General features: G+C 44.6%; 1 protein-coding gene across 15 annotated transcripts; it reads left to right on the top strand.

Moving 5' to 3' along the window:
* Positions 1-5,738: 5,738 nt before the first annotated feature.
* PEX5 (peroxisomal biogenesis factor 5) lies at positions 5,739-22,910 on the top strand. Of its 15 annotated transcripts, none has more exons than XM_084877990.1 (17): positions 5,785-5,883; positions 6,551-6,707; positions 7,391-7,426; positions 7,698-7,830; positions 8,041-8,172; positions 13,658-13,763; positions 14,235-14,325; positions 14,717-14,827; positions 15,090-15,182; positions 15,548-15,643; positions 19,052-19,195; positions 19,398-19,468; positions 20,094-20,306; positions 20,598-20,763; positions 21,104-21,261; positions 21,478-21,698; positions 22,637-22,910. In XM_084877990.1, exons 2-16 carry the CDS (start codon positions 6,567-6,569, stop codon positions 21,677-21,679), a joined length of 1,893 nt encoding a protein of 630 aa, XP_084734116.1. In that variant the 5' UTR covers positions 5,785-5,883; positions 6,551-6,566; the 3' UTR covers positions 21,680-21,698; positions 22,637-22,910. The 15 variants fall into 15 exon arrangements, with proteins under 15 accessions (XP_084734105.1, XP_084734111.1, XP_084734116.1 ...); XM_084877986.1 differs by having other exon boundaries at positions 15,524-15,643; XM_084877987.1 differs by having other exon boundaries at positions 5,801-5,883; positions 6,478-6,707; positions 15,524-15,643.
* Positions 22,911-25,235: the final 2,325 nt, after the last annotated feature.

Below are 25,235 nucleotides of genomic sequence, written 5' to 3'. Positions count from 1 at the left end.
ACATGTCTTTTCCTTTCTCTTTCCGCTACTGCTGTTGCTGTGTTGCTTCAATATAAGCCTGTCAATATACTGGTAAGCCTGGTCTCCTTGCCTCCGGTGTCTTCCTGTATTCCAGCCTAACTCTGGGTCCGAGTGGCCTTTCTAAAGTGCAATTATGGCTATGCCACTCTCCTCTTAGAACTTTCCCTTTCTTCCCATCACTGCCAGAGTCAAGTTCTGATGCCTCGTGGGTGGCATTTAACCCATGGGGGTCAGACCTTGTCTCCCGCCCTGGCCACTCTCTGCCACCTCTCCTGTGCACCTGATCACATAGACCGCTAGTACTTTCCCAAATTCACCCTGCTCTTTCCTGCCTTCGTCTATGCACATACTGATCCATCTGCCTAGCGTGTTCTTTCCCCTTTGTGTGTTTGTTTTATTAACTGCTAGAGGCCCAGTGCACAAGATTCGTGCACGTGTGTGTGTGTGTGTGTGTGTGTGTGTGTGTGTGTCCCTCAGCCCAGCCTGCACCTCTCCAATCTGGGACCCTTTGAGGGATTGGGCCTAAATGGGCAGTTGGACATCCCTCTCACAATCCAGGACTGTTGGCTCCCAACTAGTCACCTGCCTGCCTGCCTGATTGCCCCTAACTGCTTCTGCCTGCCAGCCTGATCACCCCCTAAACACTCCCCTGCCAGCTTGGTCAATGCCTACCTGCTCCCCTGCAGGCCTGGTTGCCACCAACTGCCCTTCCCTGTAGGCCTGGTCTCCCCCAACTGCCCTCCCCTGCAGGCCATCTTGTGGTGGCCATTTTGTGTCCACATGGGGGGCAGCCATCTTGTGTGTTGGAGTGACAGTCAATTTGCACATTACTCTTATATTAGATAGGATTCTACTTATCTATTCTATTTGTGTGCCATCTTCTACTTATCACTGAAGACCCAGTTCCAATGTTGCTTCTTCCTGGAAGTCTTCTGAGCTCTGGCCCCTTTTGTTTATGCCTCCATCACAGCACTTCCTACTAGACTGCAGTATATGTCTGTTTCCACCACCAGATTTGTTGTATCCTCAGCAAGTTATATAGGGTCCAGCACATAGTATGGGCTCCATAAATGGTGTGTGTGGCTCTCACACAGAGACTTCATGGTAGAAGGGGAGAGGAGAGCTGCTCTGGTGACCTCTGGCCTAGGAGGTCAGTGCATAGAGGACACAGTTGCCCTGTGGCAGCCTCTCCTGTGGTGGGGCCACCTGTATGCCAAGCTGACATTTCTGTTCCTGTGGCAATACCATGTGGGAGGCAGCTCTACCTGTTTAGCCAGAGTCCTTCAGAGGCTCAGGTGATGGCTCAATAGGTAGATAGGCATGAGAGAGACTTTGTTGTCCTGAATTTCAGTGTGTTCACATCATTCTCCGCCCCTTTGCCATCCCTCCTCATCCTCACCCTCCCTGGTCTCAGAGACCACGGCTTCTCGTGCAGAGGAGCTGAAGCCAAGTGCATCCTGTTATTTCTGTGCTTGCCCTTGGAGCCCATGCACTGTGGCTGAGACGTAGGCACGGGGTCCTTATTCACCTCCAGTTCAAGCCATACCTCTATGGAGTGGGCAGGAGAGAGGGAGAGCTCACTAGGAACTGTCCACCCCTTGATGGACACACATCAGCAGCAGAGAATGGCAAATGGCAGCGTGGAGTCTTTTTTGGCATCTGCCTAATCTCAGCCGGACTCCTGGCCTTTCTGGATCATCTGCCTCTGGGATGGAGTTTCTTCTGAAACCTACCATTCTACATTAGTTTCCTGGAGACTCCAGAATCAGAGCCACTGATCACTGATTATGTCTTATAAGTGTAACCTTTCCTGTCCCTCATGTCTGACACCCCAGATCCCAGGATATGGTTATTGCCATCTCCCTCTATGACAATTGAACACGTAGAGACATGGTGAGTTGTGGTGGGGGTGGTGGTATATGTAAGAGCCTGGGGGCCTGGAGAAGACCTTGAGTGCGCGCTCTCTCTCTCTCTCTCTCTCTCTCTCTCTCTCTCTCTCTCTCTCTCTCTCTCACACACACACACACACACACACACACACACATGAGCGCACACAAGGAATCAGGCATGAGGCAAGATACTAACTCTGACCATACAGAGAAAAGACAGCAGGCAGAAGTCCAAATGGGTTTTTATTTTGTTGCTCAAGATCTCCTGGAATGCTGCTCCCTAACCTCCCATGTAGAAGCTAGCAAAACCTCAGGGTGCCTGGTCTTGGGCAGTGTTTCCAACTTACTAATCCTATTTAATTTGAAGTAGCCAACATATCTCCTTTGGCCTGACTCCATTCTTCTACACTGGAAGGATGTTTTCCTCTGAAATCCTCTCTCTGCAATGAAAATTAATTAGCTCCCCAAAAGATGCAAGATGAAGAGCTATGCCCTTGGGAGAAGCCATGCTGTAGAGGCAGATATGGTAACCACGAGTTTAAGAACAGAGTGTGTCCTTTCTGTTACCAGACCAGAGACCTGAAAACTCACCCTTGTACTTCCTGGGTGTTAGGCACACACACTGGTAAGAGGGCTCTGCATACGTCAGAGGTCTCCATTACACCCAGCAACCTTCAGGCTGATGCACCCATCAGCAAGAATTCAGAAACTTCCATTGCCTCACCCACTAGCCCCCACCCTGGGGACTTTGTTGGGTAGGGAAAGAATGACACTTCTGTTCTCGGTCTTCTAGGAGCTATGGGAAACCTCACATAGCCTTCAAAATGTAATATCCATGTTTGCTCCCCAAAGTGAGTCCCCTAAAAGATCCCCTAGACTTATACCTCAGGATTCCTCGGGACTGTATGTTGGCCTGGTGAATCCCTCAGATCCTGGGATGTCTCCGAGGGATGTCTAAGGATCAGTTTGTGTGTACTCTGTTTCTCTGTGCAGTGTGGGTATGGTTTCCCTTGTTTCCTGAACTCCACTTCCTGGGAACCCTCTCCTCACTCAGCATCCTTTGGGCAAGTCCCTGGCAGGTGGGTGGAGGCATCTGACAGACAGACAGGAGGAGCTAGCAGGATTATTTTCACAGCAATGGTGTCACTGCAACTTCTGAGCCACCACGCTGTCGCTCCCTTAAAATACCCACCTCCTACAGGAAAAGGACAGATGAAGATTTAAATTTAGCAACATTGGGTAGGGGGAGGAAGGGTGATGGAGATTCTGGGATGTGGTGGAGCTGACTTTGAGAAAACAGGAACAGAAATCCCACGATGCCTAGGTGAGGATTCTAATATACAAGGATAAGGGAATGCCAGCCCCAAAGATCCAGGCTCAAAGAGCTGCCCAGATTTCCCAAGTTCTCACCTCAGGTCTGCAGCCCTCTCCTTTCTCCTCATCAGGTGTGGTCTTTCCTCAAACACATGCAGTTAGGATTATACTCTGGTCTCACCATGGGCTTCGGCATGGCAGGCTCTGGGGAAAGAGGCCACTAGTGGGCAAAAGCAACATTTGAGAAGGCCTCTGAAGGAAGAGCAGTCTTCCTTCATTCCGTGGTGCTACAGGGAGGGCAGAGTCCCAAAGGCATGAAGCAGCGAAGAGAGGGTAATACATCTTCCAGATGACAACTGGTCAAAGCCCCAGGATAGCAGGTAGACTTAGGCTTGCTCATGCTGCCTAGTCTTCGGATAGTTTAGCAGTCCCCTCACAGAGCCCAGAGCCAGGGGCTCTCTCACTTAGCCCCTACTCTTTTTTTCTTTTCTTTTTCTTTTTTGAGAGAGAGAGAGAGAGCGCGGAAGGGAGAGGGATAGATAGAAACATCAATGAGAGAGACATTGATAGGCTGCCTCCTCCATGCCCCTTACTGGGGATCAAGCCCACAACCCAGTCATGTGCCCTGACCAGGAATGAATTCTTGGTTTTTGGGTCAAAACTCAACCACTGAGTCACACTGGCCAGGCCCTCAGGGCCCTACTGTTGACAAACCATCTTATTGTTTTGAGGAAAACCTACAGCACAGAGGGCCCCCTTGCCAGGTGAGGTCATGGGGAGCAGGGTTGAGGAGGGCTTTGCTATCAGCCCTGCCTCTGTTCAAATCCAAGCAACTTAGCGTTTGTTCTTGGTCTTCTTCTCTAAGCGTTGGTCCATCACCTAAAAGGGGATTTACTTCCTCAAAGGGTGGAGTGGGGCTTAAACAAGAACTTTTTATGAAATAAATTAGAATCAGCACATAACATGTCAGCTGACAGGCCATTGGGTGCCAACTTCTGTGGGTGACCTGGATTTGGATGGGCAAAGTTGACCTGGTACTACTACAGTTAATACAAAACAGAGACTAGTTCAACAAAGAGGTGGTCTTTGGGTCACACCTCAAAATGGGCAGAATCTTGGCTATGAGAGCTTTTAAAGTAAGGCGTTGGTATGTAGAAAAATAATATAAAGTATGTAAAAAAATAATAAAAATAATATAAAATGGAGTTGTTGCTGCCATTCCACATGAACTTATTCCTCAAACCTTTGGAATGTTAAGACAGGGCAAAAAAACCTTTGGACTGGGGCTAATGCAACACCAGTGTCCCAAACAACTGTTTGTAAAGATGATATGAAAGCATATAATGACTACTGGGCTGAAAACGAGTAACACGTCTGGAATTAATGTCATGATGTTAGCTTATCTGCACCAACAGAAATGCGTTCCTTCTACTAATCTCATTGTGCACCAGGGGGAAAAAGGTATGGGGTTAGGGCCTCTGAAAGGAGAATTTTTTTGCGTAAACTTCAGGCCTGCCCTGCCATTCTGTTTCCGCGATGTAAAGTTTCTCTACTTCCCGGAAATAAGCTTACACAGCCATGCCTCTCTAGTCTCCTGGAGCCTCCACCTTTGCAATCTGCGGGACAGCTTGGCCCAGGGTGCCACCTGCTGTCTACCTATCTCCCTTCCTGCACCCTTGGCTGGCCTCGGACTTTTGTTCTTTTGGCACTAACCCATGCCTGCTCATCTACCAGCAGCCCAGGGCACTTCCTGCCCTTTTGCATGACACCAGGATTCCCTTGGTCTTGGAGCCAGGTGAGATTTTCAGGGTTTCTCAGCGACCTTGAAGTTTGACACCAGAGCCACTGCTGTGGCATGTGGTGGGGATGTGAGGCTTAATCCGTGATTAAAAAAATCATTTCTTGCATCTTGTCTGTCTGTGCTTTCCTAGTTTGGAGCAGTGGGAGTAAGGTCACCATGGTGACCGTGACCAGTGGCGAAGGCGGGAGAAGGGAAGAGGAATGACTCACTGGGCACCTTCCCCGTAGGCTACCAGCTTGAGGTCTCAGGATGCGTTGGACCCTATTTTAGTCTACGAAATTTGTCATCATCTAGTGCTATTTCCCCCACTACCCAGAGGTGGCAGAGGGCTTGAGGGCCAGTTTCTGTCTCCATGGAGACTTACACGGTCAGCTAAGGGGCGATTTAGAAGGGGACAGGCCCAGAGGGCTGGGGATTTGAGCCTCGCAAATCCCGCGTTATACGGTGCTCCTCGAAGGGAAGAGCCAGAATGAACTAAGCCTCGGACCACCAGCGCCCTCGGCTTCCACCGAAGCTAAGGAAGCCCCTCCTTGGCTCCGTTCTTCTTTGAGCTTCCCTTCCAATAAGTCCTGGAGTCCGCGATCCTAATATAAGAGCACCCAAAGCGGTTCCAGACTTCCCCTTTAAGGCGCTCTTCCCCTTTAAGACGCACGGTGGCTTCCGTGGTGCCGCCCCTCTCGACCTTAAAGCCCCGCCCCTTAAACAACTTCCGCGAGGCAGCGGCCCGCAGCCCAGCGGTCACTGCCCCTTTCAGCCGGAGCCCCGCCCCCGGAGCCCCGCCCCACCTTTTCCTCTCCCACTCGGCCCGGCCCCAGGTGCCCCGGCGGCGGCGGGTCGGGTGGCGCGGTGCGCGCGACGGTGAGCGCAGGGCCTGGGGGACCTGAGGGCACGTCCACCGAGCTCTCCTCGTCCTTGCCGCGTCCTCGCGGGTCCCGGGACGGGGCTGGAGCTGCGCCTGGGGCGGGGAGGCGGTGTGGTCCGGAGCGCGGGAGGGGTGGGCCTGGCCTGGCGGGGCTGGGGGAGGGGCCCAGGTGACTTGGTGGAGGGGATGGTCCCTCCTCGATGCTGGTGGGGACCGTGGGGCGTGTGTGGGCCTGGCGTCGTGGTCTGGCGGCGGTCCCACTCTGCCCTGCCCTGTCTTGCGGATACCCCGGTACGCTACAGCCCGGTTGCGGAATTTTGCCCCCTCACTCCCCCAGTCTCCTGGGGTCCAGGCCCCTCCGAGGGCGGCCTGCCGGTCAGTCCCGCCGCCGGAGACTGCAGTCGTGGAGGCCGCTGGGGAGGCCCAGGCCGAAAGCTGTGGCCTTTGACTGGGGGGGACGGAGAGGGAGGCGGCAGGAGGGCAGCGGTCCCCTCTCGGACTTCTGCCCGAGGTGCGGCGACAGCAGGAGCCACAGGGTGGAAGAAGGGCCGGTGGCTAACCTGGGACAGACGTCTGCCTGCCTCCTCCAGATCCTGGCTGAGTTGTGGTTGGTTTGGTTGTGACTCCGGGGGATCCGAGGTCCTAACCTTCTCTGCCCATCAGAGAGCTGGCGGTCACCATGGCAATGCGGGAGCTGGTGGAGAGCGAATGCGGGGGTGCCAACCCGCTCATGAAGCTGGCTGGACACTTCACCCAGGACAAGGCCCTTCGGCAGGAGGGGTTGAGGCCTGGCCCCTGGCCACCAGGAACCCCCGAGGCGGTGAGTGTTCTTGAGTCCTTAGCTTGGGGTAGACTGGATACCTAAGTACACTGAGCTGCTTGCTTTCTTTCTCAGTGTGCTGTCAGACTTTTTAAAACATTGCAATATACCCCACTATTCAGTCAAGGGCAGTGACCTCTTTTTCTTTAGACTGTCAAATAAAAAAATGACAAGAGCCAACATAATAGCCAAACGCTGTGAATGAATTAAAATTAGAACTAGCTCAGCCGGTTGTGGTTCAGAGGTGGAGCTTCAGCCTATGAATCAGGAGGTTGTAGTTAGATTTCCAATCAGGGCACATGCTAGGGTTGGGGGCTTGATCCTCAGAGGGGGGTATGCAGGAGGCAGTCGATCAATGATACTCTTTCTATCACCCTCTTCCTTCTTCTCTGAAATCAATAAAAAGATACATTTAACAAAAAACTAAGTGATACCTATTTTTTTTGTCAGATCAGCAAAAAATTTATTTTTTGGTGTGCTGCAGAATTTTAGGAGTCTGTGTGTGCCATGAGATGAAAAGGTTGAAAACCACTGCTCATTGTGCTGCAAAGAATATTTACCACTTAATGAGTATTTACTAAACAATATGCTAAGCACTGTACATCTTTACATCGATGGAGGCAACCATTTTATAAAGGAATAAATGAGGCTCAGAGAGCTTTTATTGTCTCCCTTCTGTCTAGGTTTCTAAGCCTTTGGGGGTAGCCGCTGAAGATGAGGTAAGTATCTTAGTCTCTTCTGTTTCATTTTCCTTTTGCCCACTGTGTTTTTACTTTAAAGTTGGCTCACCCACATTTCAGTCTTTGGTCTTTCCTGACCAAATGAAATTTGCTTTAGCCCTCTTGCTTATTTAAAAAAAAAAAATGTATTCTTGGAGTATTCCCACATCTGTAGTTTCTGTGTTTTCATCTCCTTCAGTTTGGCATTAGTAACCTCCATTCCATGGCCCTGCCTCTTGCTGGGTTCATCTCACCATCTCTCTTCTGACAGTTGGTGGCCGAATTCCTCCAGGACCAGAATGAACCACTTATATCCCGTGCCCCTCAGACCTTCAAGATGGATGACCTCCTGGCAGAGATGCAGGAGATTGAACAGTCAAGTTTCCGCCAGGCACCCCAGAGAGGTGGGCCCAGAGTCTGGTTGGAGGGGAGATCACCATTTTTTGTGCAGAGAGAGCCAAGGGGATTCCATATTTGGATGCTGCTGGGACTGGCAAACTTGAGATGCAGAGGGAGACAAAAGGAACAGTATTTACATGTGCACTAAGGGTTCGTTAGGCATGAGAGAATAATATGTATTTCTTTTATTTCTTCTCTCCTTTTTTTCTCTTCAGCCCCTGGGGTGGCAGACTTGGCCTTGTCTGAGAACTGGGCCCAGGAGTTTCTTGCAGCTGGAGATGCTGTGGATGTAACGCAGGATTATAATGAGACTGACTGGTCCCAAGAATTCATCTCTGAAGTTACAGGTGAGGCTCCTCATGGGAAAACCTAAAATGGTTCCCATGGGGCAGTCAGTATTTGTTACCCTAATTCATCTAAGGGTATATTTATATAGAGTGATTCAGCTGCTTATGACTTTTCTGGACTCTTGACTCATTTCTATGGGCCACTGAACCTGATTTCCCTTAGGTGATAATAATAGGGAACTGAAACTTATACCATATAAGAGGACTGACTGGACTTGAACTGGATAAGAGAGAAGTGTGTGTGTGTGTGTGTGTGTGTGTGTGTGTGTGAGAGAGAGAGAGAGAGAGAGAGAGAGAGAGAGTATATGAATTATGTTTACTTTGTTACCTGAAACTTTATTACTTAGTTTGGTGGAGAGATTGGATGGATTTCAGTGTGGCTCAGGGAGAGAGAATTATTTAACACACCCTATGGGATTTTGGCCTTAAGTCATCTTGAACAGGATTGAGCCTTGGAGAGTGAAATTGCTAAGTGCAAGGGCCTGAAATATAAGATCTTGGAGGTCAAAGGCCATATCCTAATGATAATACTACAAATGAATAATAATAGCTAATGTTTATTTACCATGTTTAAAGGCTTTGTGTTTAGTGCTTTCAATGCATTATCTATTTAATCATGAGAGCCCAGGAGATAGTTACTGTTTTTATTCCTAATTTTATAGATAAGAACTTTGCTCAAGGTGGCACAGTTTTGTGAGTGGTGGAGTTGGGATTTGACTCTGGGTTTGAATGATTCTAGACCCCTTGGGTTTAACCATTATGTAGTACTGCCAGGCCTACAGCTTCAGCTCTTCAGGGTCTCAGCCAAATTTTTCCTCTTTGAGAGCATCCATGCTCACTGTATCCTTTGAGATTGATGCATGGTGAATAGGTTGTGGAGTTGGGATTTGAGACATAGAAACATCAATGATGAGAGCGAATTATTGATTGGCTGCCTCCAGCATACCCCCCACTCGGGATCGACCCTGCAACCCAGACATGTGCCCTGACTGGAATCGAACCGTGATCTCCTGGTTCATATGTTGATGCTCAACCACTGAGCAACACCAATTGGCTATACATGTTATATTCTTTCTTTTTTTTTTTTTTTTAAATATATTTTATTGATTTTGTTCAGAGAGGAAGGGAGAGAGATAGAGAGTTAGAAACATCGATGAGAGAGAGTCATCAATCAGGACCCTTCAGTCCCCAAGCCGACGCTCTATGCATTGAGCCAAACTGGTTTCGGCTGTTCTATTCTTAAACCCATTTGAATTTTATAGTAACACTTACAAGGCAGGTTATATTATGGATAAGGAAACTAAGACTTGGGAAGGTTAAATACTTTGTCCAAAGTCTTGGAACTCAAGTCTGTTTGACTTTGGGCTCTATACTTAGAACCATTACACTATTATTGACAAATATGAGCTGTAACAGAGACCCTCCACCAGACTGAAACTCAGTGTTTCATATAAACCTTAGATGTGCCATCTCTTATTACAGAGAGACTTCTGTTGTAATGTGTGGGCATCAGTCATTTATCACAATTCAGAAAAAATCATTGCATTGAGACTGATGAGATTTTTGTTACAATTACCTGAATTGTTTGCAGCCATTGAAATCTTCCTTAGCCTGTAAGTGGAAAACAACTTAATAAACACATATTAGACTTTATCTTAAATCTATTAAATCTTCTTTGGGAGACCTCTTTTTATATTTATTTTTTTATATTTATTTATTTATTTATTTATTTATTTATTTATTTTTATATACATTCTTTTGTAACCATGCCTGCTTCATAGAGGCAGAGACATGGGAAGCTGGAAGGAGAAGTTGAGCTATTTGGAGTCTGTTTTCATAAAAATGTCTTATTGCAGTAGTATATTGCTTTGTATGTAGTGGATCTTCAGTATTTAGTGAATGAATGAAGTGAGATCTGGGAGAAAGAGCTAAAGGAAATAGATTTTCTAGTAATTAATTTTTTTATTATAACATTTGTGGCTGATATGATCATATTGATTATATAGATTACTTGTTACTATATGGATAAGTAGATGGAGATGAGAGAAGGATATATTCTTTTAAGTCCTTATTATTTTCTAGTCTCTATTGTTACAATTCTAAAATTAAGTTTAAAAAGAACAGTGAACTTCAGCTTTTTTGTTTTAATGTTTTATTTGGAAATAACTATAGTTTTACTGGAAGTTGTCAAAAAATGTACAGAAAAGTTCTGTGTATCTTTTACTCTGTTTTTCTCAATGATAACATTTTGTATAACTTACGCATAATATTAAAATCAGGAAATTGCTTTTGGTATAATCTATAGAGCTAATTAGATTTCACCAGTTTTACTTGCCCTTATTTGTGTATGTTTTTATAGTTTTATGACGTATGTAGATTTGTGTAACCACCACTACAATCAAGATATAGAATTATTCCATTGCACATAAAGCTAAATTTTTACTCTGCCAGATTTCTTGATTGAATATGCCCTCCAACCCTAATTTTCTGGGCCAAATAATTCTCCATCCATGATTGCTTAGTTCTAGGAATGAACCACATCCTTAAGGAGTTTTGAATTTAGACAGCTTCAGCTAACGTGGTGTGTGGACAGTCTTTTTCCATCTGTAGGCTTTCTCAGAGGTATCCAAATGAATCTGATTTTCTCAAAAAATATTGTGAAGGTCAAGCAAGTTCCCGTTGCCAGAAAATTCCGAGTCTTTTGGCTAATATGGCCAAATACAAATTATAGATTTTTGAAGAAGTCTTTTCTTACCTTCGGGATTTTCTTTTAACTTATGTCTGTTTTACAGTCCAGGTGCTTTGTATTTTTTTCAGTTTGTATTTTCTTATCTTTGAGAGGAGCATTTCACAGAAATGGTGTTCTCTGTAAGGAGCACTTGTGGCCTGAGTATGCTTTTGTAAAACACTCTAGGTTGAGAGTAAGGAGAAGGAACTGATTATTCTTCAACAGAATGGGACAAAGGAACTGGGAGGTATTATAAAGTCTAAGTGTTAAGCATCTCACTAGTAGGTCTCTATTCTAGTTGGGGCAAAGGAAAAATAAATGTGGCCTGTAAGAGCTAATGAGGGAAATATGGATATAAATATTGGGAATCTGTGACATTAAGAGTCAGAGTCCATGATCAAAAATATTGTCAACTTGTTCCTGCTCAAGCTAGCATCTATTAGCTTCCAGTCTTCTACAAAGTCTTGTGCAGCAAGTCCAAGGACTCTGAGTAAATCTACACCAGCAACAAAAGAGACTCATTTAGTAGCTAAAAATATTAATATGTCCATAATTCTGATTTCTCATTTTGTTGTTTTGCATTGGCATTGTTGTTATTATTTAATAGCCAGAGTTTTGCTCTTGACATTCAAATTTTGAAAATAACATGTATGTGGTTTAGTTTTTGCATTGGTAACAACAAAAAAACAAAAAATCTGAAGACCAAAATAAACTGGTGAATATAATAGAATCAGGGGCAAAGAAAGGGAGTGGATTGATAATTATCAGGGGGAAAGGGGTGTAGGGGTGCAGAAAGAGACTGGATTAAAATCGTATAACCTATGGATGAGAACAATGACGAGGGGGAGAGAGGTAAGGGCAGAGGGTGTGACAGAAACCTGGTGGAAGGGAGCTTGTGGGGGGGAGAAGGAGAAACAATTGTAATAATCTGAGCAATAAAGATTTATTAAAAAATATTGTCAACTATATCTTTTATTATATTGGTAACATATTATTTATAATTAGGAATATTCTGAGAGTCTTGATCTTTTATATCCCCAGATTTTGACATTTTCTCAGATGTTGAGATTACTTTATTGAATTTATTCAGGTAAAGTCTCAGTTAAATGGAACAGAATATAGAGTTCTACTAAACATTAATACTGAGGGGATAAATTTCCTCAGTATTAAAAGCAATGACAGTTCTTCAAATGAGACAAATACAGGAAGTCCATCTTAGTATCTGGTTTGTAAAGATGTGGATGCAGAACAAAAGGAATGAACACTTCAGGCTCATGCTTTCTCTATGCTTACATATTCTTTAGGGTCTCTTAGAATAATTTTTCTTTGCCTTCCCCCCCCCCCCCCCTGCTCCAGAATAGTAAAGGGCAAAGTCCTGGAGGTTGAGAAACAAACAGTTCAGTACCCTCATTCGACCTGTTGCCTTGATATGTTTATTCAGATGTTGCAGCTGTGCCCTTTGTCACTAGAGCTAAGACATTTTCTAGAATTAGACTTAAAAACATAGTGCTCAGAATTCAATTTACAATAGCTAGCATTTAGAAGCAGCCTAGGTGCCTGTCAGCAGATGATTGGATCAAAAAACTATGGTACATCTACACAATGGAATACTATGCTGCCATAAAAAAGAAGGAATTCTTATCATTTGCAGCAACCTGGATGGAATTGAAGAACATAATGCTGAGTGAATGAAATAAGCCAGTTAATGAAAGAGAAACACTACATGACCTCACTCATTTATGGATAATAAAGAACATTGTAAACTGGTGAACCAAAAGATAGATATAGAGACAGTAAAGCAACAAGCAGACTGTCAAATTACAGCGGGAAGGGTAGGGAGATCTGGGGGAGATAAGAGATCAACCGAAGGACTTGTATGCATGCATATAAGTACAACCAATGGACACAAAACTCTGGGAAGGGAGGGCATGTATGGGAGTGGGGGGGCAATGGTAAGATATGTACACAGAAATAATTTAATTTAAAAAAAAAAGAAAAGAAAAAAATACACACAAAAAAAACATAGTGCTCAGAATTAATCAGAAGTGACTGAAGTCAGAAGAGTGTGTATCCCTAGGGAATGGAGACATGAGGGGACTATAAATATTCTATATCTTGATGTGGGTGGAGGTGATTTGAGTAGAAACTAATGAAGCAGCTACTGAAATTTGGTATACTTTATGAACTTTCATGTTTGTATTTTACATTTCAACTAAAAAACAAAAATAGAAACAAAACAAAAAGACATCCAGTGGGAAGAGTGGACCCATGGATCTGTAATTCTAGCTCAGTGTTCTGGTTCTCAGATTCTCTTGGTAGGTATATTAAGATGAAATATGAGGCTCCTTTCGTTGGGAGGGTGTGAACTCTGTAGATGGAGAACAGACCAGAGATTTGGTGAAGGAACTAGAGCTCTTCTGTTCTCCCTTAGATCCTTGCTGCTTCCCAGCAGTACCTTCGAGGAAGGTGAAGGTCCTAGTGCCTGCTTTTTCTTATTGAGGTTTCTGACACCTTAAGCAAAAGGCTTTGGTCCTTACTCTTTTTATTTGGTCTCCTGTTCCCGGTTCAGTAAATTTCCATGCCAGGCCTTTGGGGGAGTAGGTTGGATACTGAAAATTTAGTAGTATTTTTTCTGACCAGGGGTCTCTAAGGTATTAAATAGGATTTTGTCTGCTTTGGCTTAGTCAAGGTAGTACTGTTTTTCCCAGCCCCTTCACTGAATCCTGTGTGATTTCCCCAACTCTCTGCTCCTTGCAGACCCTTTGTCTGTGTCTCCTGCCCGCTGGGCTGAGGAATATCTGGAACAGTCAGAGGAGAAGTTGTGGCTGGGAGAGCCTGAGGGAACAACTGCTAGTGATCGCTGGTGAGTGCAGCCATTTCTTCCTGGATGGATTCCTGTGGAAGGAGGATTGGACAGTTTTTCCAGCCTCCTCCAGTCTCCTCCATCTACATTCCCAAACCAACTTGCAAAACCCTCATTTTGTACATTAAGGTTCCACCTGTATTATGATCCCTAAAAATCCTAACTGTCCTAACCAGAAGTTCATAACTTTACCTTCTGCACCCTGTTTCCCTTTTAAGTTGGAGCCTATGTATTCCTTCTCTCTGCAAAGATATGTTTGGGAAAGGGAGAGGTAAAAGGATATAGCTAGTGCTTTACACTCCTGCCCAGATCTCCTTCTTTAATGTAAATTGCAACTTGCAGGTCCTCAACAAGAGAGTAGATAAGTCACTCTATTTTCCCCCAGAGGAACATGGGCTGGGAGTGGGGAACAGCATGGGGAAGGTAATGGCTAACGAATGTGTAAAATTAGTTTGTCCGTACCTGTTCCAGGTATGACGATTATCATCCTCAGGATGATCTACAGCATACTGCCAGTGACTTTGTGGCCAAAGTGGATGACCCCAAATTGGCTAACTCTGAGGTGAGCCACACCCCTCTGCTGCTTTGATCTTGGAAGTCAAGGGTCTTGCTTCTCTTACCCCAGTTCAGTTTAAAGAGAAGGAGATGAGATCCTTGGTCCATTCCTTCTAATTGAGAATGGAGACTTCGGATCTGCCTCTTCTTTCAACATCCTTCATGTCCTTGCCTACTAACTCCCCCCCCCCTCCTCGCCCCCCCTGTTCCTTCTTAAATCTTTAGAGCCAGAAATCCCTTTCTTTTTGCTCTCTACCTTTTTTAGGGCCTTTAGCATATCTTGCTTACAGCCAAGATGGTTGGGGGGAGGGCTAAGTGCAGGGTCATCTTGGGCATGGTTGAGAGTGCACACCTGGAAGCTCTCTCCCGAGTGGCCTATGTGTGTCTCTGTGCCCCAGTTCCTGAAATTCGTGCGGCAGATTGGCGAGGGGCAGGTGTCCCTGGAGTCCGGTGCAGGGTCTGGCCGAGCTCAGGCAGAACAGTGGGCAGCAGAGTTTGTACAGCAGCAGGTAGGAGATTGTCACCTCCCAGTTCCACTTCAGAGCCAGCTGGTGCCCTAGACCTTAGGGTCAGTGTTCAGCAGTTCCAGATGGGGAAGGGATTTTATTGTCAAATGGTCTTGGTAGTATCCAGGTCTAAGTTGGTGGGAAAGAGATTCTGAGAATGTTCTTCTCAGAAATGTCCAGGTTGGTGGTGTTCAGTGGGTATTTAGTCAGTGTTTAATGGATATTAAGATGTTGTTGGTGGTATGACCATCCTTCTTTGTCACAGGGTACATCAGATGCCTGGGTTGACCAGTTCACAAGACCAGTAAACACATCTGCCCTTGATATGGAGTTTGAACGAGCCAAATCAGCTATAGAGGTGAGAGCAGATAGTGTAGGAGTACACACCACCCAAGAAAAGACTCCGTTGGAGTGAGTGGGTGTTAACTTCAAAGATGATGAACATAGCGTTCCTGGATCATCTGTGTCAGAATTGTTTGGGGTGGGTGCCTCTCAAAAATGCTAATTCCTGCATCATCTCAGATGACTGAATCAGAATCTGGGAGTAGGACTTAGGAACCTGCATTTAGAAAAAGCTCTTCAGATACTCTGAACACATTGAAGTTTAACCAGTGCTTTAGGGAATTGTTCTAGTGGAGCTGAGGTGGGGTGGGGTGGTCATGATGTACCCCTTTTCTAGCTGCCTTCCCTTCCTTACAGTCTGATGTCGATTTCTGGGACAAGTTGCAGGCAGAGTTGGAGGAGATGGCAAAACGGGATGCTGAGGCTCACCCCTGGCTTTCTGACTATGATGACATCACAACTGCTTCCTATGATAAGGTAAGAATTAGATTTTCAGATCGCAGGACTTCCTTGTTTTGTTGTCTCTCCTTTAAATACTGAATTTGGATTTCACTTTTTTAAAGTTTATTTTTTAATCCTCACCCAATAATAATTTTCCATTGATTTTTAGACAAAGGAAGAGGGACACACACACACACACACACACACACACACACACAGAGACATTGCTGTGAGAGAGACACATCGATTGGTTGCCTCCTGCACGCGCCCCTACCAGGGCTGGGAATCGAGCTTGCAACTGGAGTGTTCCTTGCCTGGAACCGAACCTGGGATCCTTCAATTTGCAGGCTGATGCTCTATCCATTGAGCCAAATAGGCCAGGGCTGGGTACTCACTTTTAAGTAATTATTTTCTTAAGCCCCCTTTTCTGAAAGGAACTCTAAAACATTCCCTTGCCTCTGCTGACCTCTAGTAATTGAGAGTATGCATTATCCCTAGACTATGAAGGTTAATATTATACCACCTTATCAAATAACAATGATACAATGATGTTAAATTTATGGTAGAAGTTTGCACACAATGCAGCAAGAGGTTGGGAGGTTGAGAACAGTTTGAGAAGATAGATAATGCCTTTGATGTGGAGTGGTAGACTCTCTGTGCCTCCACACCTTAATACCTATGTATTTTTTTTTTTTTTATAATATATTTTTATTGATTTTTTACAGAGAGGAAGGGAGAGATAGAGAGCTAGAACGTCGATGAGAGAGAAACATTGACCAGCTGCCTCTTGCACACCCCCTACCGGGGATGTGCCCACAACCAACGTACATGCCTCTGACTGGAATCGAACCTGGGACCTTTAAGTCCGCAGACTGACACTCTACCACTGAGCCAAACCGGTTTCGGCCTATGTACTTTTTTTTTAACTCACGAGTTTACTTTAAATTCTGATCTCTTCCTTGAGATTACCCAATTTAGGTGTTTTCAAAGAATTATATTAAATAAATGTTAGGAAAATTTGCCAGCAGTCAGTGGTGAAAAATGATCAAGTTTTGCATGTAGTATATATTACTGACTTAGAAATGTGTGTTATTTCAGGGTTATCTCTATGAAAAAATACTACCTGTGGGTTGTAGGGCATTTGGGGATGTGGTTAATAATTGAGCTGCTGAGTTGAATCATGATAGGGAAGGGAGGGAATTGCTTGGTTTTGCAGAAGACAAAATAGGAACTGAGGAGATGAGTAGGGATATCTTTTTCTTAGCTCAGATCTGTTTGGGAAGGGATTCAGGGGCTATTACCAGGGATTGAGATATAAGGCAGGAAGCTGAAGGCAGATCTTGACATAAGGGAGCTGTGCAGAGATAGAGACAAATAAAGTTGAAGATAACTTAAAAAGACAACAATGAAAAACTTAGTACTAAGAGAAATATGATTTTGCCAGTCTGATTTCTTGAGAACTATCCAGTAAAATAATAGAAAAGAGCACTGACCCTGCCCCATGTTTTACCTTAATAAGAGTTTCTTCTATAGTATTCTGATGAGCAAGAACTTTAGGAAATACCTGGAGATATTATTTTTATTTGTATTAACAATTTGATAAGTTGCAAAGGCCCTGTAACTTATAAGTGGCAAGTTATAAAATTTTAGATAAAAACTTCCATGCTTTTGATAAATATAGACATAGCACTAGTTTCATATAAGCAGCATTTTCTCTTAGCATTTTTTACTTGCATATCAATGACATGCTAGGCAGAATAAATTTTAAAGTTCAAAACTAAAAACATAATTAAGTTTTAGATTCTTTTTTTAAATATATTTTATTGATTTTTTACAGAGAGGAAGGGAGAGAGATAGAGAGCTAGAAACGTCGATGAGAGAGAAACACAGATCAGCTGCCTCTTGCACACCTCCTACTGGGGATGTGCCTGCAACCAGCATACATGCCCCTGACCGGAATTGAACCTGGACCCTTCAGTCCGCAGACCGACGCTCTACCACTGAGCCAAACCGGTTTCGGCAAGTTTTAGATTCTTGATCCCTATTTGATATCATTGATACTTTAGGATATTGCAAAATTAGGATTAGAAACATTTGTATTAATGTTTTACAAAAATATGCTTTACTTTATTACTCACTAAAATGTTTTTGTGTTGTGTTATTGAATTATACAATATATGTCATGGTACTTCCCCCCCCCAAATGTGGATCTGACTCATGGTCAGATAAATACATGGGTTTCTGAATGTACTAATTTTTATTCATGGCCCTTTAATTTTTCTTTAAAATTTTTTATTATTTAAAAATATATTTTACCAATCTTGGCATGAATATAGTTTTTATACATTTACCCTAAATCCATCTTGCTTATGTCCTGCTTCTTAAACTTTTATTGTAATTATTTAATTTTTGTCACAAATAATTTGTATCTGATGACTTCTAATGGTTTAAAACTTTTTGGTAAGATTTCAGTGTTTCTGATTCTTCAGCAGTTTTGCAATAATAGTGTAAAAGGGCCTTATTCAGGTATTTATCATGTACACTTTCTAATTTTTTATTACATTTAGAAGGGCCCTCCCTGGTATTTTGCATCTTGTCATAATGGTATATTGTTTGTGATGATAACAATTTACTCTGCTAGAAGGAGCATTTTATTTGCTTGTCCCAAGTCATATGGCTTATTAGTGACTACCACTTTCCCTCATTACCTCTCTGGCTATCATGAAATGCCACTAGACAAAACTTTGCATAGAGCATCATAACTCTATCCTCAAATGAGAATTCCTCAGCTAGAAGGGGTTTTTTAACATTTCTGAAACATTTCTGCTCTCAGGTTTTGGGATTTAGCTATCATTTACCATCAGATACAGATGAATATTAATAACTTTTAAGAATGAAATTGGGGAATAAATTAAAAATTTTATAGTGCTTCAACACATGCTATCTTATTGTCCACGATAACTCCATGAGTTAGATAAGATTTGCATTTGAATGGCAGGGTCTCTAATTCCAAATTGCCTTTCCTTTATATTATCACACTATTGCAGGATACCTAGAAATGCCCTGTGAAGAGCTAAGGAGAGCTTCTCTCATTACTGTAAGGAAATCCTGGCAAGACATGTATTCTGTTCATTGCTGAGAAGTCAAGGATTTGGAAATTCAGGCTTATAAAGGGTTCCTAAATAAGCTCATACCCAGCATCGATCAGAGTTTGTGGGCCAGCCTACCTTTCCAATTATTGTGAACGGGAGCTAGAAGTGTGAGCACAAAACTGAATGACTTTACTGTAGTCATACATGATCTCCTTATTAATATGGAAATTTTGTCATCATTTGTTCAGATACCTTTCTGGAGACCTTCTGTCTTGGCTGTCACCTCCTATTCCTGCTGCTTTGTGATGACTCCTTCTCATATGAGTTCTTATTTGGCTTCTCTTCCTTCCAGGGGTACCAGTTTGAGGAGGAGAACCCCCTGCGTAACCACCCCCAGCCTTTCGAGGAAGGGCTGCGGCGACTTCAGGATGGGGACCTGCCGAATGCTGTGCTGCTTTTTGAGGCGGCTGTGCAGCAGGATCCTAAGCACATGGAAGTGAGTGACTCATTCTTCTGACTTCAAGTTAGAGACTGCTTCCTCTAGTTTTGAGGGAGGTCCCAGAGTAGTCCAGATGGAATAGGGCCAGTGTGCTGGCCTGGGATGGGGTGAGAGTGAGATGGTGAGTGGTGGGAAGCCAGAGGAAAGGAGGATGGAAAGGTAAATACAGGACTGATGTAATCTGTCAACTTCTCTCTAGGCTTGGCAGTATCTGGGTACCACACAGGCAGAGAATGAACAAGAACTATTAGCCATCAGCGCCCTACGGAAGTGAGTACAATGAGGGGTAGGGTGAGGGGCTTCCAGGGCTCTCCAAATCGCCTTTCGAATGATAAGCGTCCGGATCCAGATCCTTGTCATCTTTCTGGCCACTAACTAGAGCACATGTGTCAAACACAAGGCCCGCGGGCCAAATCCAGCCCGCCAGGCCTTGCAATGTGGCCCGCACCGCGCTGTCATCACTGCATTCCGCTGTCAGTTTATGATATTGTCAGTTTATGACTGTTCAGTAAACCATTCGGCCTGCGATTTAGGCTGGATTTTAGATTTTGGCCCCTTCTCTGATTGAGTTCGACACCCCTAAACTCGAGTGTTTTTCATGATTGAAACTCTGTAAGGTGTGGGTGAGTTGACGATAACTGGTTCCATTCCTTCTACAGCTTTTGGTTTTATTTGTGAGATCCTGGCTGGTTCCTTGGCTGCTAGAATGTTCCCTTTCTCAGATCTGTAACTTCATTAGTAACTTACGTGTAGAGGATTCCTCTGTATCTTTAGTCTGAGGGAGTTGGCAGGTGAGGCCATCATGACTGCATTCCAAAGCTTGGCTTGGATCCCAGGGTACTGATGGGTGCCATTGTCACTACAATACCAGTTCTGTCCATTTCTGTTAAAACAGGTGCCTGGAGCTAAAGCCAGATAACCGGACAGCATTGATGGCACTGGCTGTCAGCTTCACCAACGAGTCTCTGCAGCGACAGGCCTGTGAAACCCTGCGAGACTGGCTGCGCTACACACCAGCCTACACCCATCTGGTGGTGTCCGGGGAAGAAGGGGCCAGTGGCGCAGGACTGGGCCCAAGCAAGCGCATCCTGGGATCTCTGTTGTCTGAGTGAGTAAGGAGTGCCTGGGTGAGAATGGTAACCCAGTTAGGAGGAGAACCTTGATTTTCGAAATCTGGATAGATTGAGACTCAAGGATCTACTTGAAGGAAATCTGCCTTTTTCAGTGGAATGCTGGGAGGAGACAGAAAAACGGGTTTCTAAATTGGAACCTGGGAATAGAGTAGGAGGGATGGCTGATATATTGATAATCTCTGGGATCTGATTGACTAATTAAGGAATTGTTTTGGAAGGGTAGGAATATATAGACATATCCATCCACATTTTTCTTTCCTTTTTAGCTCCCTGTTTCTTGAAGTGAAAGAGCTCTTCCTGGCAGCTGTGCGCCTGGACCCCACATCCATTGACCCTGATGTGCAGTGTGGATTAGGGGTCCTTTTCAACCTGAGTGGGGAGTATGACAAGGCAGTGGACTGTTTCACAGCTGCCCTCAGCGTTCGTCCCAATGTGAGCCTCAGGGGAGGAATGGAAATAGGACATCACTCTGTACCTTTGGAAGAATCATTTGTTGGGACCTTTGGAGTCATGGGATAGTTCATTTCATGTTCCATGTACATATTACCTTGGGAGAATTGGGCAAAGAAGGGTGGGTGTGCAGAGCCATCTGAACTTAAGGGAGTCTGTATGGTGAGAGTGGTTACATTGAGCCACACAATGAATTGCTGAGGGGAAAGGAATGGGATTGTAACATATATTAGCTAAACAGATTGGTGAATAGCGGAAGGAATGGGAAGAATCTGACCTGAGCTTGGGGTATGTTTCTAACCCTTCTCCATCATTATCCCAGGACTATTTGCTGTGGAATAAACTAGGGGCCACCCTAGCCAATGGAAACCAGAGTGAAGAAGCAGTAGCTGCATACCGTCGGGCACTTGAGCTACAACCAGGCTATATACGGTCCCGCTATAACCTGGGAATCAGCTGCATTAACCTTGGGGCTCATCGGTGAGAGTATCTATTGAGTAATGAATGAATGAACTTCTTGGTGAGAGTATCTGCTGAGTAATAAACGAATGAACCTTTTCTCCCTGCCTTTGGCCCTAGCTCCCCATTCTCTGTTCCTGTTATTTGACTAAACATCCCCAGCTTTCTCCCCATACCAGCTGACCTACCTCCTTCCTTGGTGTTTTGCTTACCAGCTCTCATTCATGTTCCCTACAGAGAGGCTGTGGAACACTTTTTGGAGGCCTTGAACATGCAGAGGAAAAGCCGTGGCCCTCGGGGCGAAGGGGGCGCCATGTCAGAGAACATCTGGAGCACCCTGCGATTGGCATTGTCAATGTTAGGCCAGAGCGATGCCTATGGGGCGGCTGATGCTCGGGATCTGTCCGCCCTCCTAACTATGTTTGGCCTGCCCCAGTGACAGTGGGATGGGCTGCCCTGTGAGTGTCTGCCTGGAGGGGTCCCCGCTCTGGATGTGACTCCCTCTCCCCAAATGGGCCTACCAAGGGGGTGGGCTGATGATCATAAGCGGTACGGCCTCTCAGGAGTGGCTTCAATGTAGGGGCGGGTAGTCTTTGTTCTAGTTCCTACATAATTGTAGGAAAATGAGCTGTGTCTCTTGAGTCCCTTGGTAATTCAAGGGCTGCACACCCGCTACAGATCTCTGCATATCATGCCCTTTCTTGGTGCTGCTTTTTGGGTAGGACCCAGAGATAATAGGGTAACTGTTGTCATCAGCTGCCATTTCTCATAGGGTCTACCACATTTGTAATGTCTGCCTCTACACCTCCCCCCACTTTTGTTGGGAATTGATAATAGTACAGCTTCCCTGGGCAGTTATGTGTAGGCCATTTTTCTACCATGCACTTCTGTGACGACCATATCTAGGGCGGGATGGCAGGAGTTGGCCTGTTGGACTTAAACATTGATTTGGCTCAGCAGCATCAAGTTTTGGTAGGGGTGCTCATAGTTCTGTCATTCTTGGACCTCTCCTGGCTTTTGCTCAGATTCCCTGGGTACGATGCTGCACACAGGAATGCTGGCCTCACTATCTAGGGGTCCTCAAGAGCTGCTGGGGTAAATCGCTACACAGTGTTTGGGTGTTGGGTAGCAGGAAGGCTCACTTGTGGAATGAGCTGTGCTCTGTGCCCTCTGGTGGAAGGAGAGCAGCGGGCCGTGGGATGTGAGTGCAGCAGTCCCTCCTCCTCTTAGACCTGTGAGTAGGAATTGAGCTGGGAGCTCTTCTAGTAAGTTGGTTCAGAAATTGCCATCTTGCCAAATTCCTAGCAAAGAGATGGTTCACTGTTACCTTAGGACTTTGCTGTACGTCTTGAAGTGTTTCTAGGGGAGAGTGTAAAAAAATCCCTTTCCCCTATAGTACCTCTGCAAGGTGAAGATTGAGGGAAGAGGAGGGAGCCTCTTGGATTCTTCTCACCTGTGTCCTCGTGGGGAACTACACTAACCTCCAGAAATGACTGCTGAGCCTCTTACCTTGTCATTAGTAGCTAATGATCAGAGATTTTTTTTTTTTAAACTACCATGGTCCCAAGGTTCCATTCTGAGATTTATTTTTCTTTGTATGAATATGTGTAAATGATTTTAAAATAAAATTGTAAAATATTTGTAGGAAGAATAAATGGAACTGACACGGGTCTGAGTTCTGTTGCCAAGTATGAAGTTGGAGTGTTGGGAGGTGGGTTGGTGTTTGGAGGATTGGGATTCAACAGTTTTCCTCTTTATCTTTTAAGTTCTCATTGGTGTACTGATTGCACATCTGTCTACCTAGTAATTATTCAGCACCTACGATGTACTAGGCACTATGAATAAGATGGATAGGTGCCTGTGTTCATGGAGTTTATGGTTTATCAGGACAGACATGTTTAACAACCATATGCACTTTTCACACTTGTGTACTATAAAAAGTATGGGGGTGGCACTATGTCATTTTTGGTATTGTTTTATTGTAAATGACATGGGAGGATTTTTGTAGTTTTTTCCAATGCTTAGGTCTTTTAAAGGTTTCATTAGGCTCTGCCTGACTTTCTCAGGACTGGATGAAGAGCCAAATCAACATGAGTCATTATTGTGGGGAAAAATTAGAAAATATAAACAAATATTTATATTTGAAAATAAGTGTTCATGGCCACATTAGATACTACACTTGATCTTAGCCAAAAGGCCGAAAAGCGATGGCCACATTAGAATTAAAAAAAAAATCTAAAAGAGAACTTGTTCTGTAAATTTCTAGACAGTGATATATTATTTAGTTATATTTATGGTATAGTTTCCAAGGCCAATAAATACTAACAATATAATGAGAAAAGGTTAACAAACCATAGGTTACCCCTAGGAAAAAAATGCATAGAAAAGAATAAAGAAATACTCCAATATGCTCAAAGTATGAAGATTATGAGTGATTTCCCCTTTTTTGTTATATTCCTTTTTTTTATTATTTTATTTTTTTTTAGTACATGTGTAATACTTTCAGAGGAAAGAAAATAAAACACCATGAGGAGGAGGGTATCTGTGGCCACCACCTGGGTGATCTCAGAGGAGTGGGCGGGATGAAGCCCCAGGCCTGGGAGTGGGCTGGGCAGGCTGAGGCAGCAGTTTTGATAGTGTGGAGATTTACTAGGAAGAATGAAGAAAGTGGCGAGTAAATGGCTTGAAAGCTTAGCTAACTTCTGGTTTAAATGAAGTCTCCAGGTCTGTTTGCCTCGCCAGTGTTTGGTGGCATGACGACATTCAAGAGGATACTTTTCTTGCATAGGCAGTGCCAGGTGCCCCTTGAACCCAAATCAAATTCAGTCAGTATTTATTGAGTCCCTGTCAGGCATCAGGGATACAATTCGCAAGGCAGACAAGATCTCTGCTTTTGTGGCTTACACACTTGGGGGAGAGACAGAATAAGCAAGTATATACGAACATTCCAGTTACCCGTGTTTTGTAAACATCAAAATGGCACATTGCACGGGAGAGTAAAGGGGAGGGTTTGGGAAGACGACGTTAGATAAAGTGGTCAGGAAAAGGTCATGAGGTGACCTGAGTGAAAGGGAGGAGCCAGCTATGGGAGTTCCGGTGACAGTTTCCAGTGGGAAGACTGATGTGAGGTTAAAAGCTCTGCAAGCCCATGGGAAGAAGGCTGGGGTGGAGAGGAATAGCAGGAGAGGGAGTAGACAGGTGGTCAGGAGACATGGCAGGGAAGCTCTTTTTCCATTATGGTAAAGAGTATGAATTTTATTCCAAGTTCCACAAAAATCACTGGAGAGTTTTGAGCAGAAAAGTGATGTGTGATTTAGTTGCTGCAGCGTAAAGAATGGGTCATGGAGGGTGTGGAGGCTGGGTTGGAACTGAAGCAGGCGGGCCCGCTTGGAAGTTCCTTGAGTAGTCAGCCAGGTAAAGGGTTTTAGTGGCTTAGTGTAGCATGGACATGGAGTGGAGAGGATGGATGGAGAGTATGGAGCCAGAGAAAGGTTGGACAAATTCAATACATATACATATCTACAACAATAAAAGCGTAATAAGCTAATTAGACTGAACATCCTCCTGGACAACCTTCTGGAAGAAGATCCTGTCCTGGGTGCCAGAGGAAAGCCAACGCTGGCAGCCGGGGGAAGAAAGGCCTCCTCTTGCACGAATTTCGTGCATTGGGCCTCTAGCACGCACGCACACACACACACACACACACACACACACACACACACGTTTCACTGTTGGAACTTGCTGCTGGATTGAATGCAGAGGTAAGGGGAAGAAATGAAGGATAACTCCTGGCCTGAGCAACTGCAAGAATGTTATTGCCCTCAACTGAGAGGGAAAAATAGTGGATGGAGCAGGTTTAGGAAGGAAAAAGAAGTTCTATACTGAATACATTACATCGGAAGTAGAGATCTCCAAGTATAGATTTTAAGTAGATCATTAAGTCTTGGGGATAAGTCGGCTATCTAGATAAAGTTGAGCATCCTTTATATCGGTGA

The sequence above is a fragment of the Pipistrellus hanaki genome (assembly GCF_964339955.1).
Source record: "Pipistrellus hanaki genome assembly, chromosome: 3".
Taxonomy (NCBI): Eukaryota; Metazoa; Chordata; class Mammalia; order Chiroptera; family Vespertilionidae; genus Pipistrellus; species Pipistrellus hanaki.
Note: the sequence above shows the minus strand (reverse complement) of the source record. Positions and strands in the feature narration are given on the sequence as shown.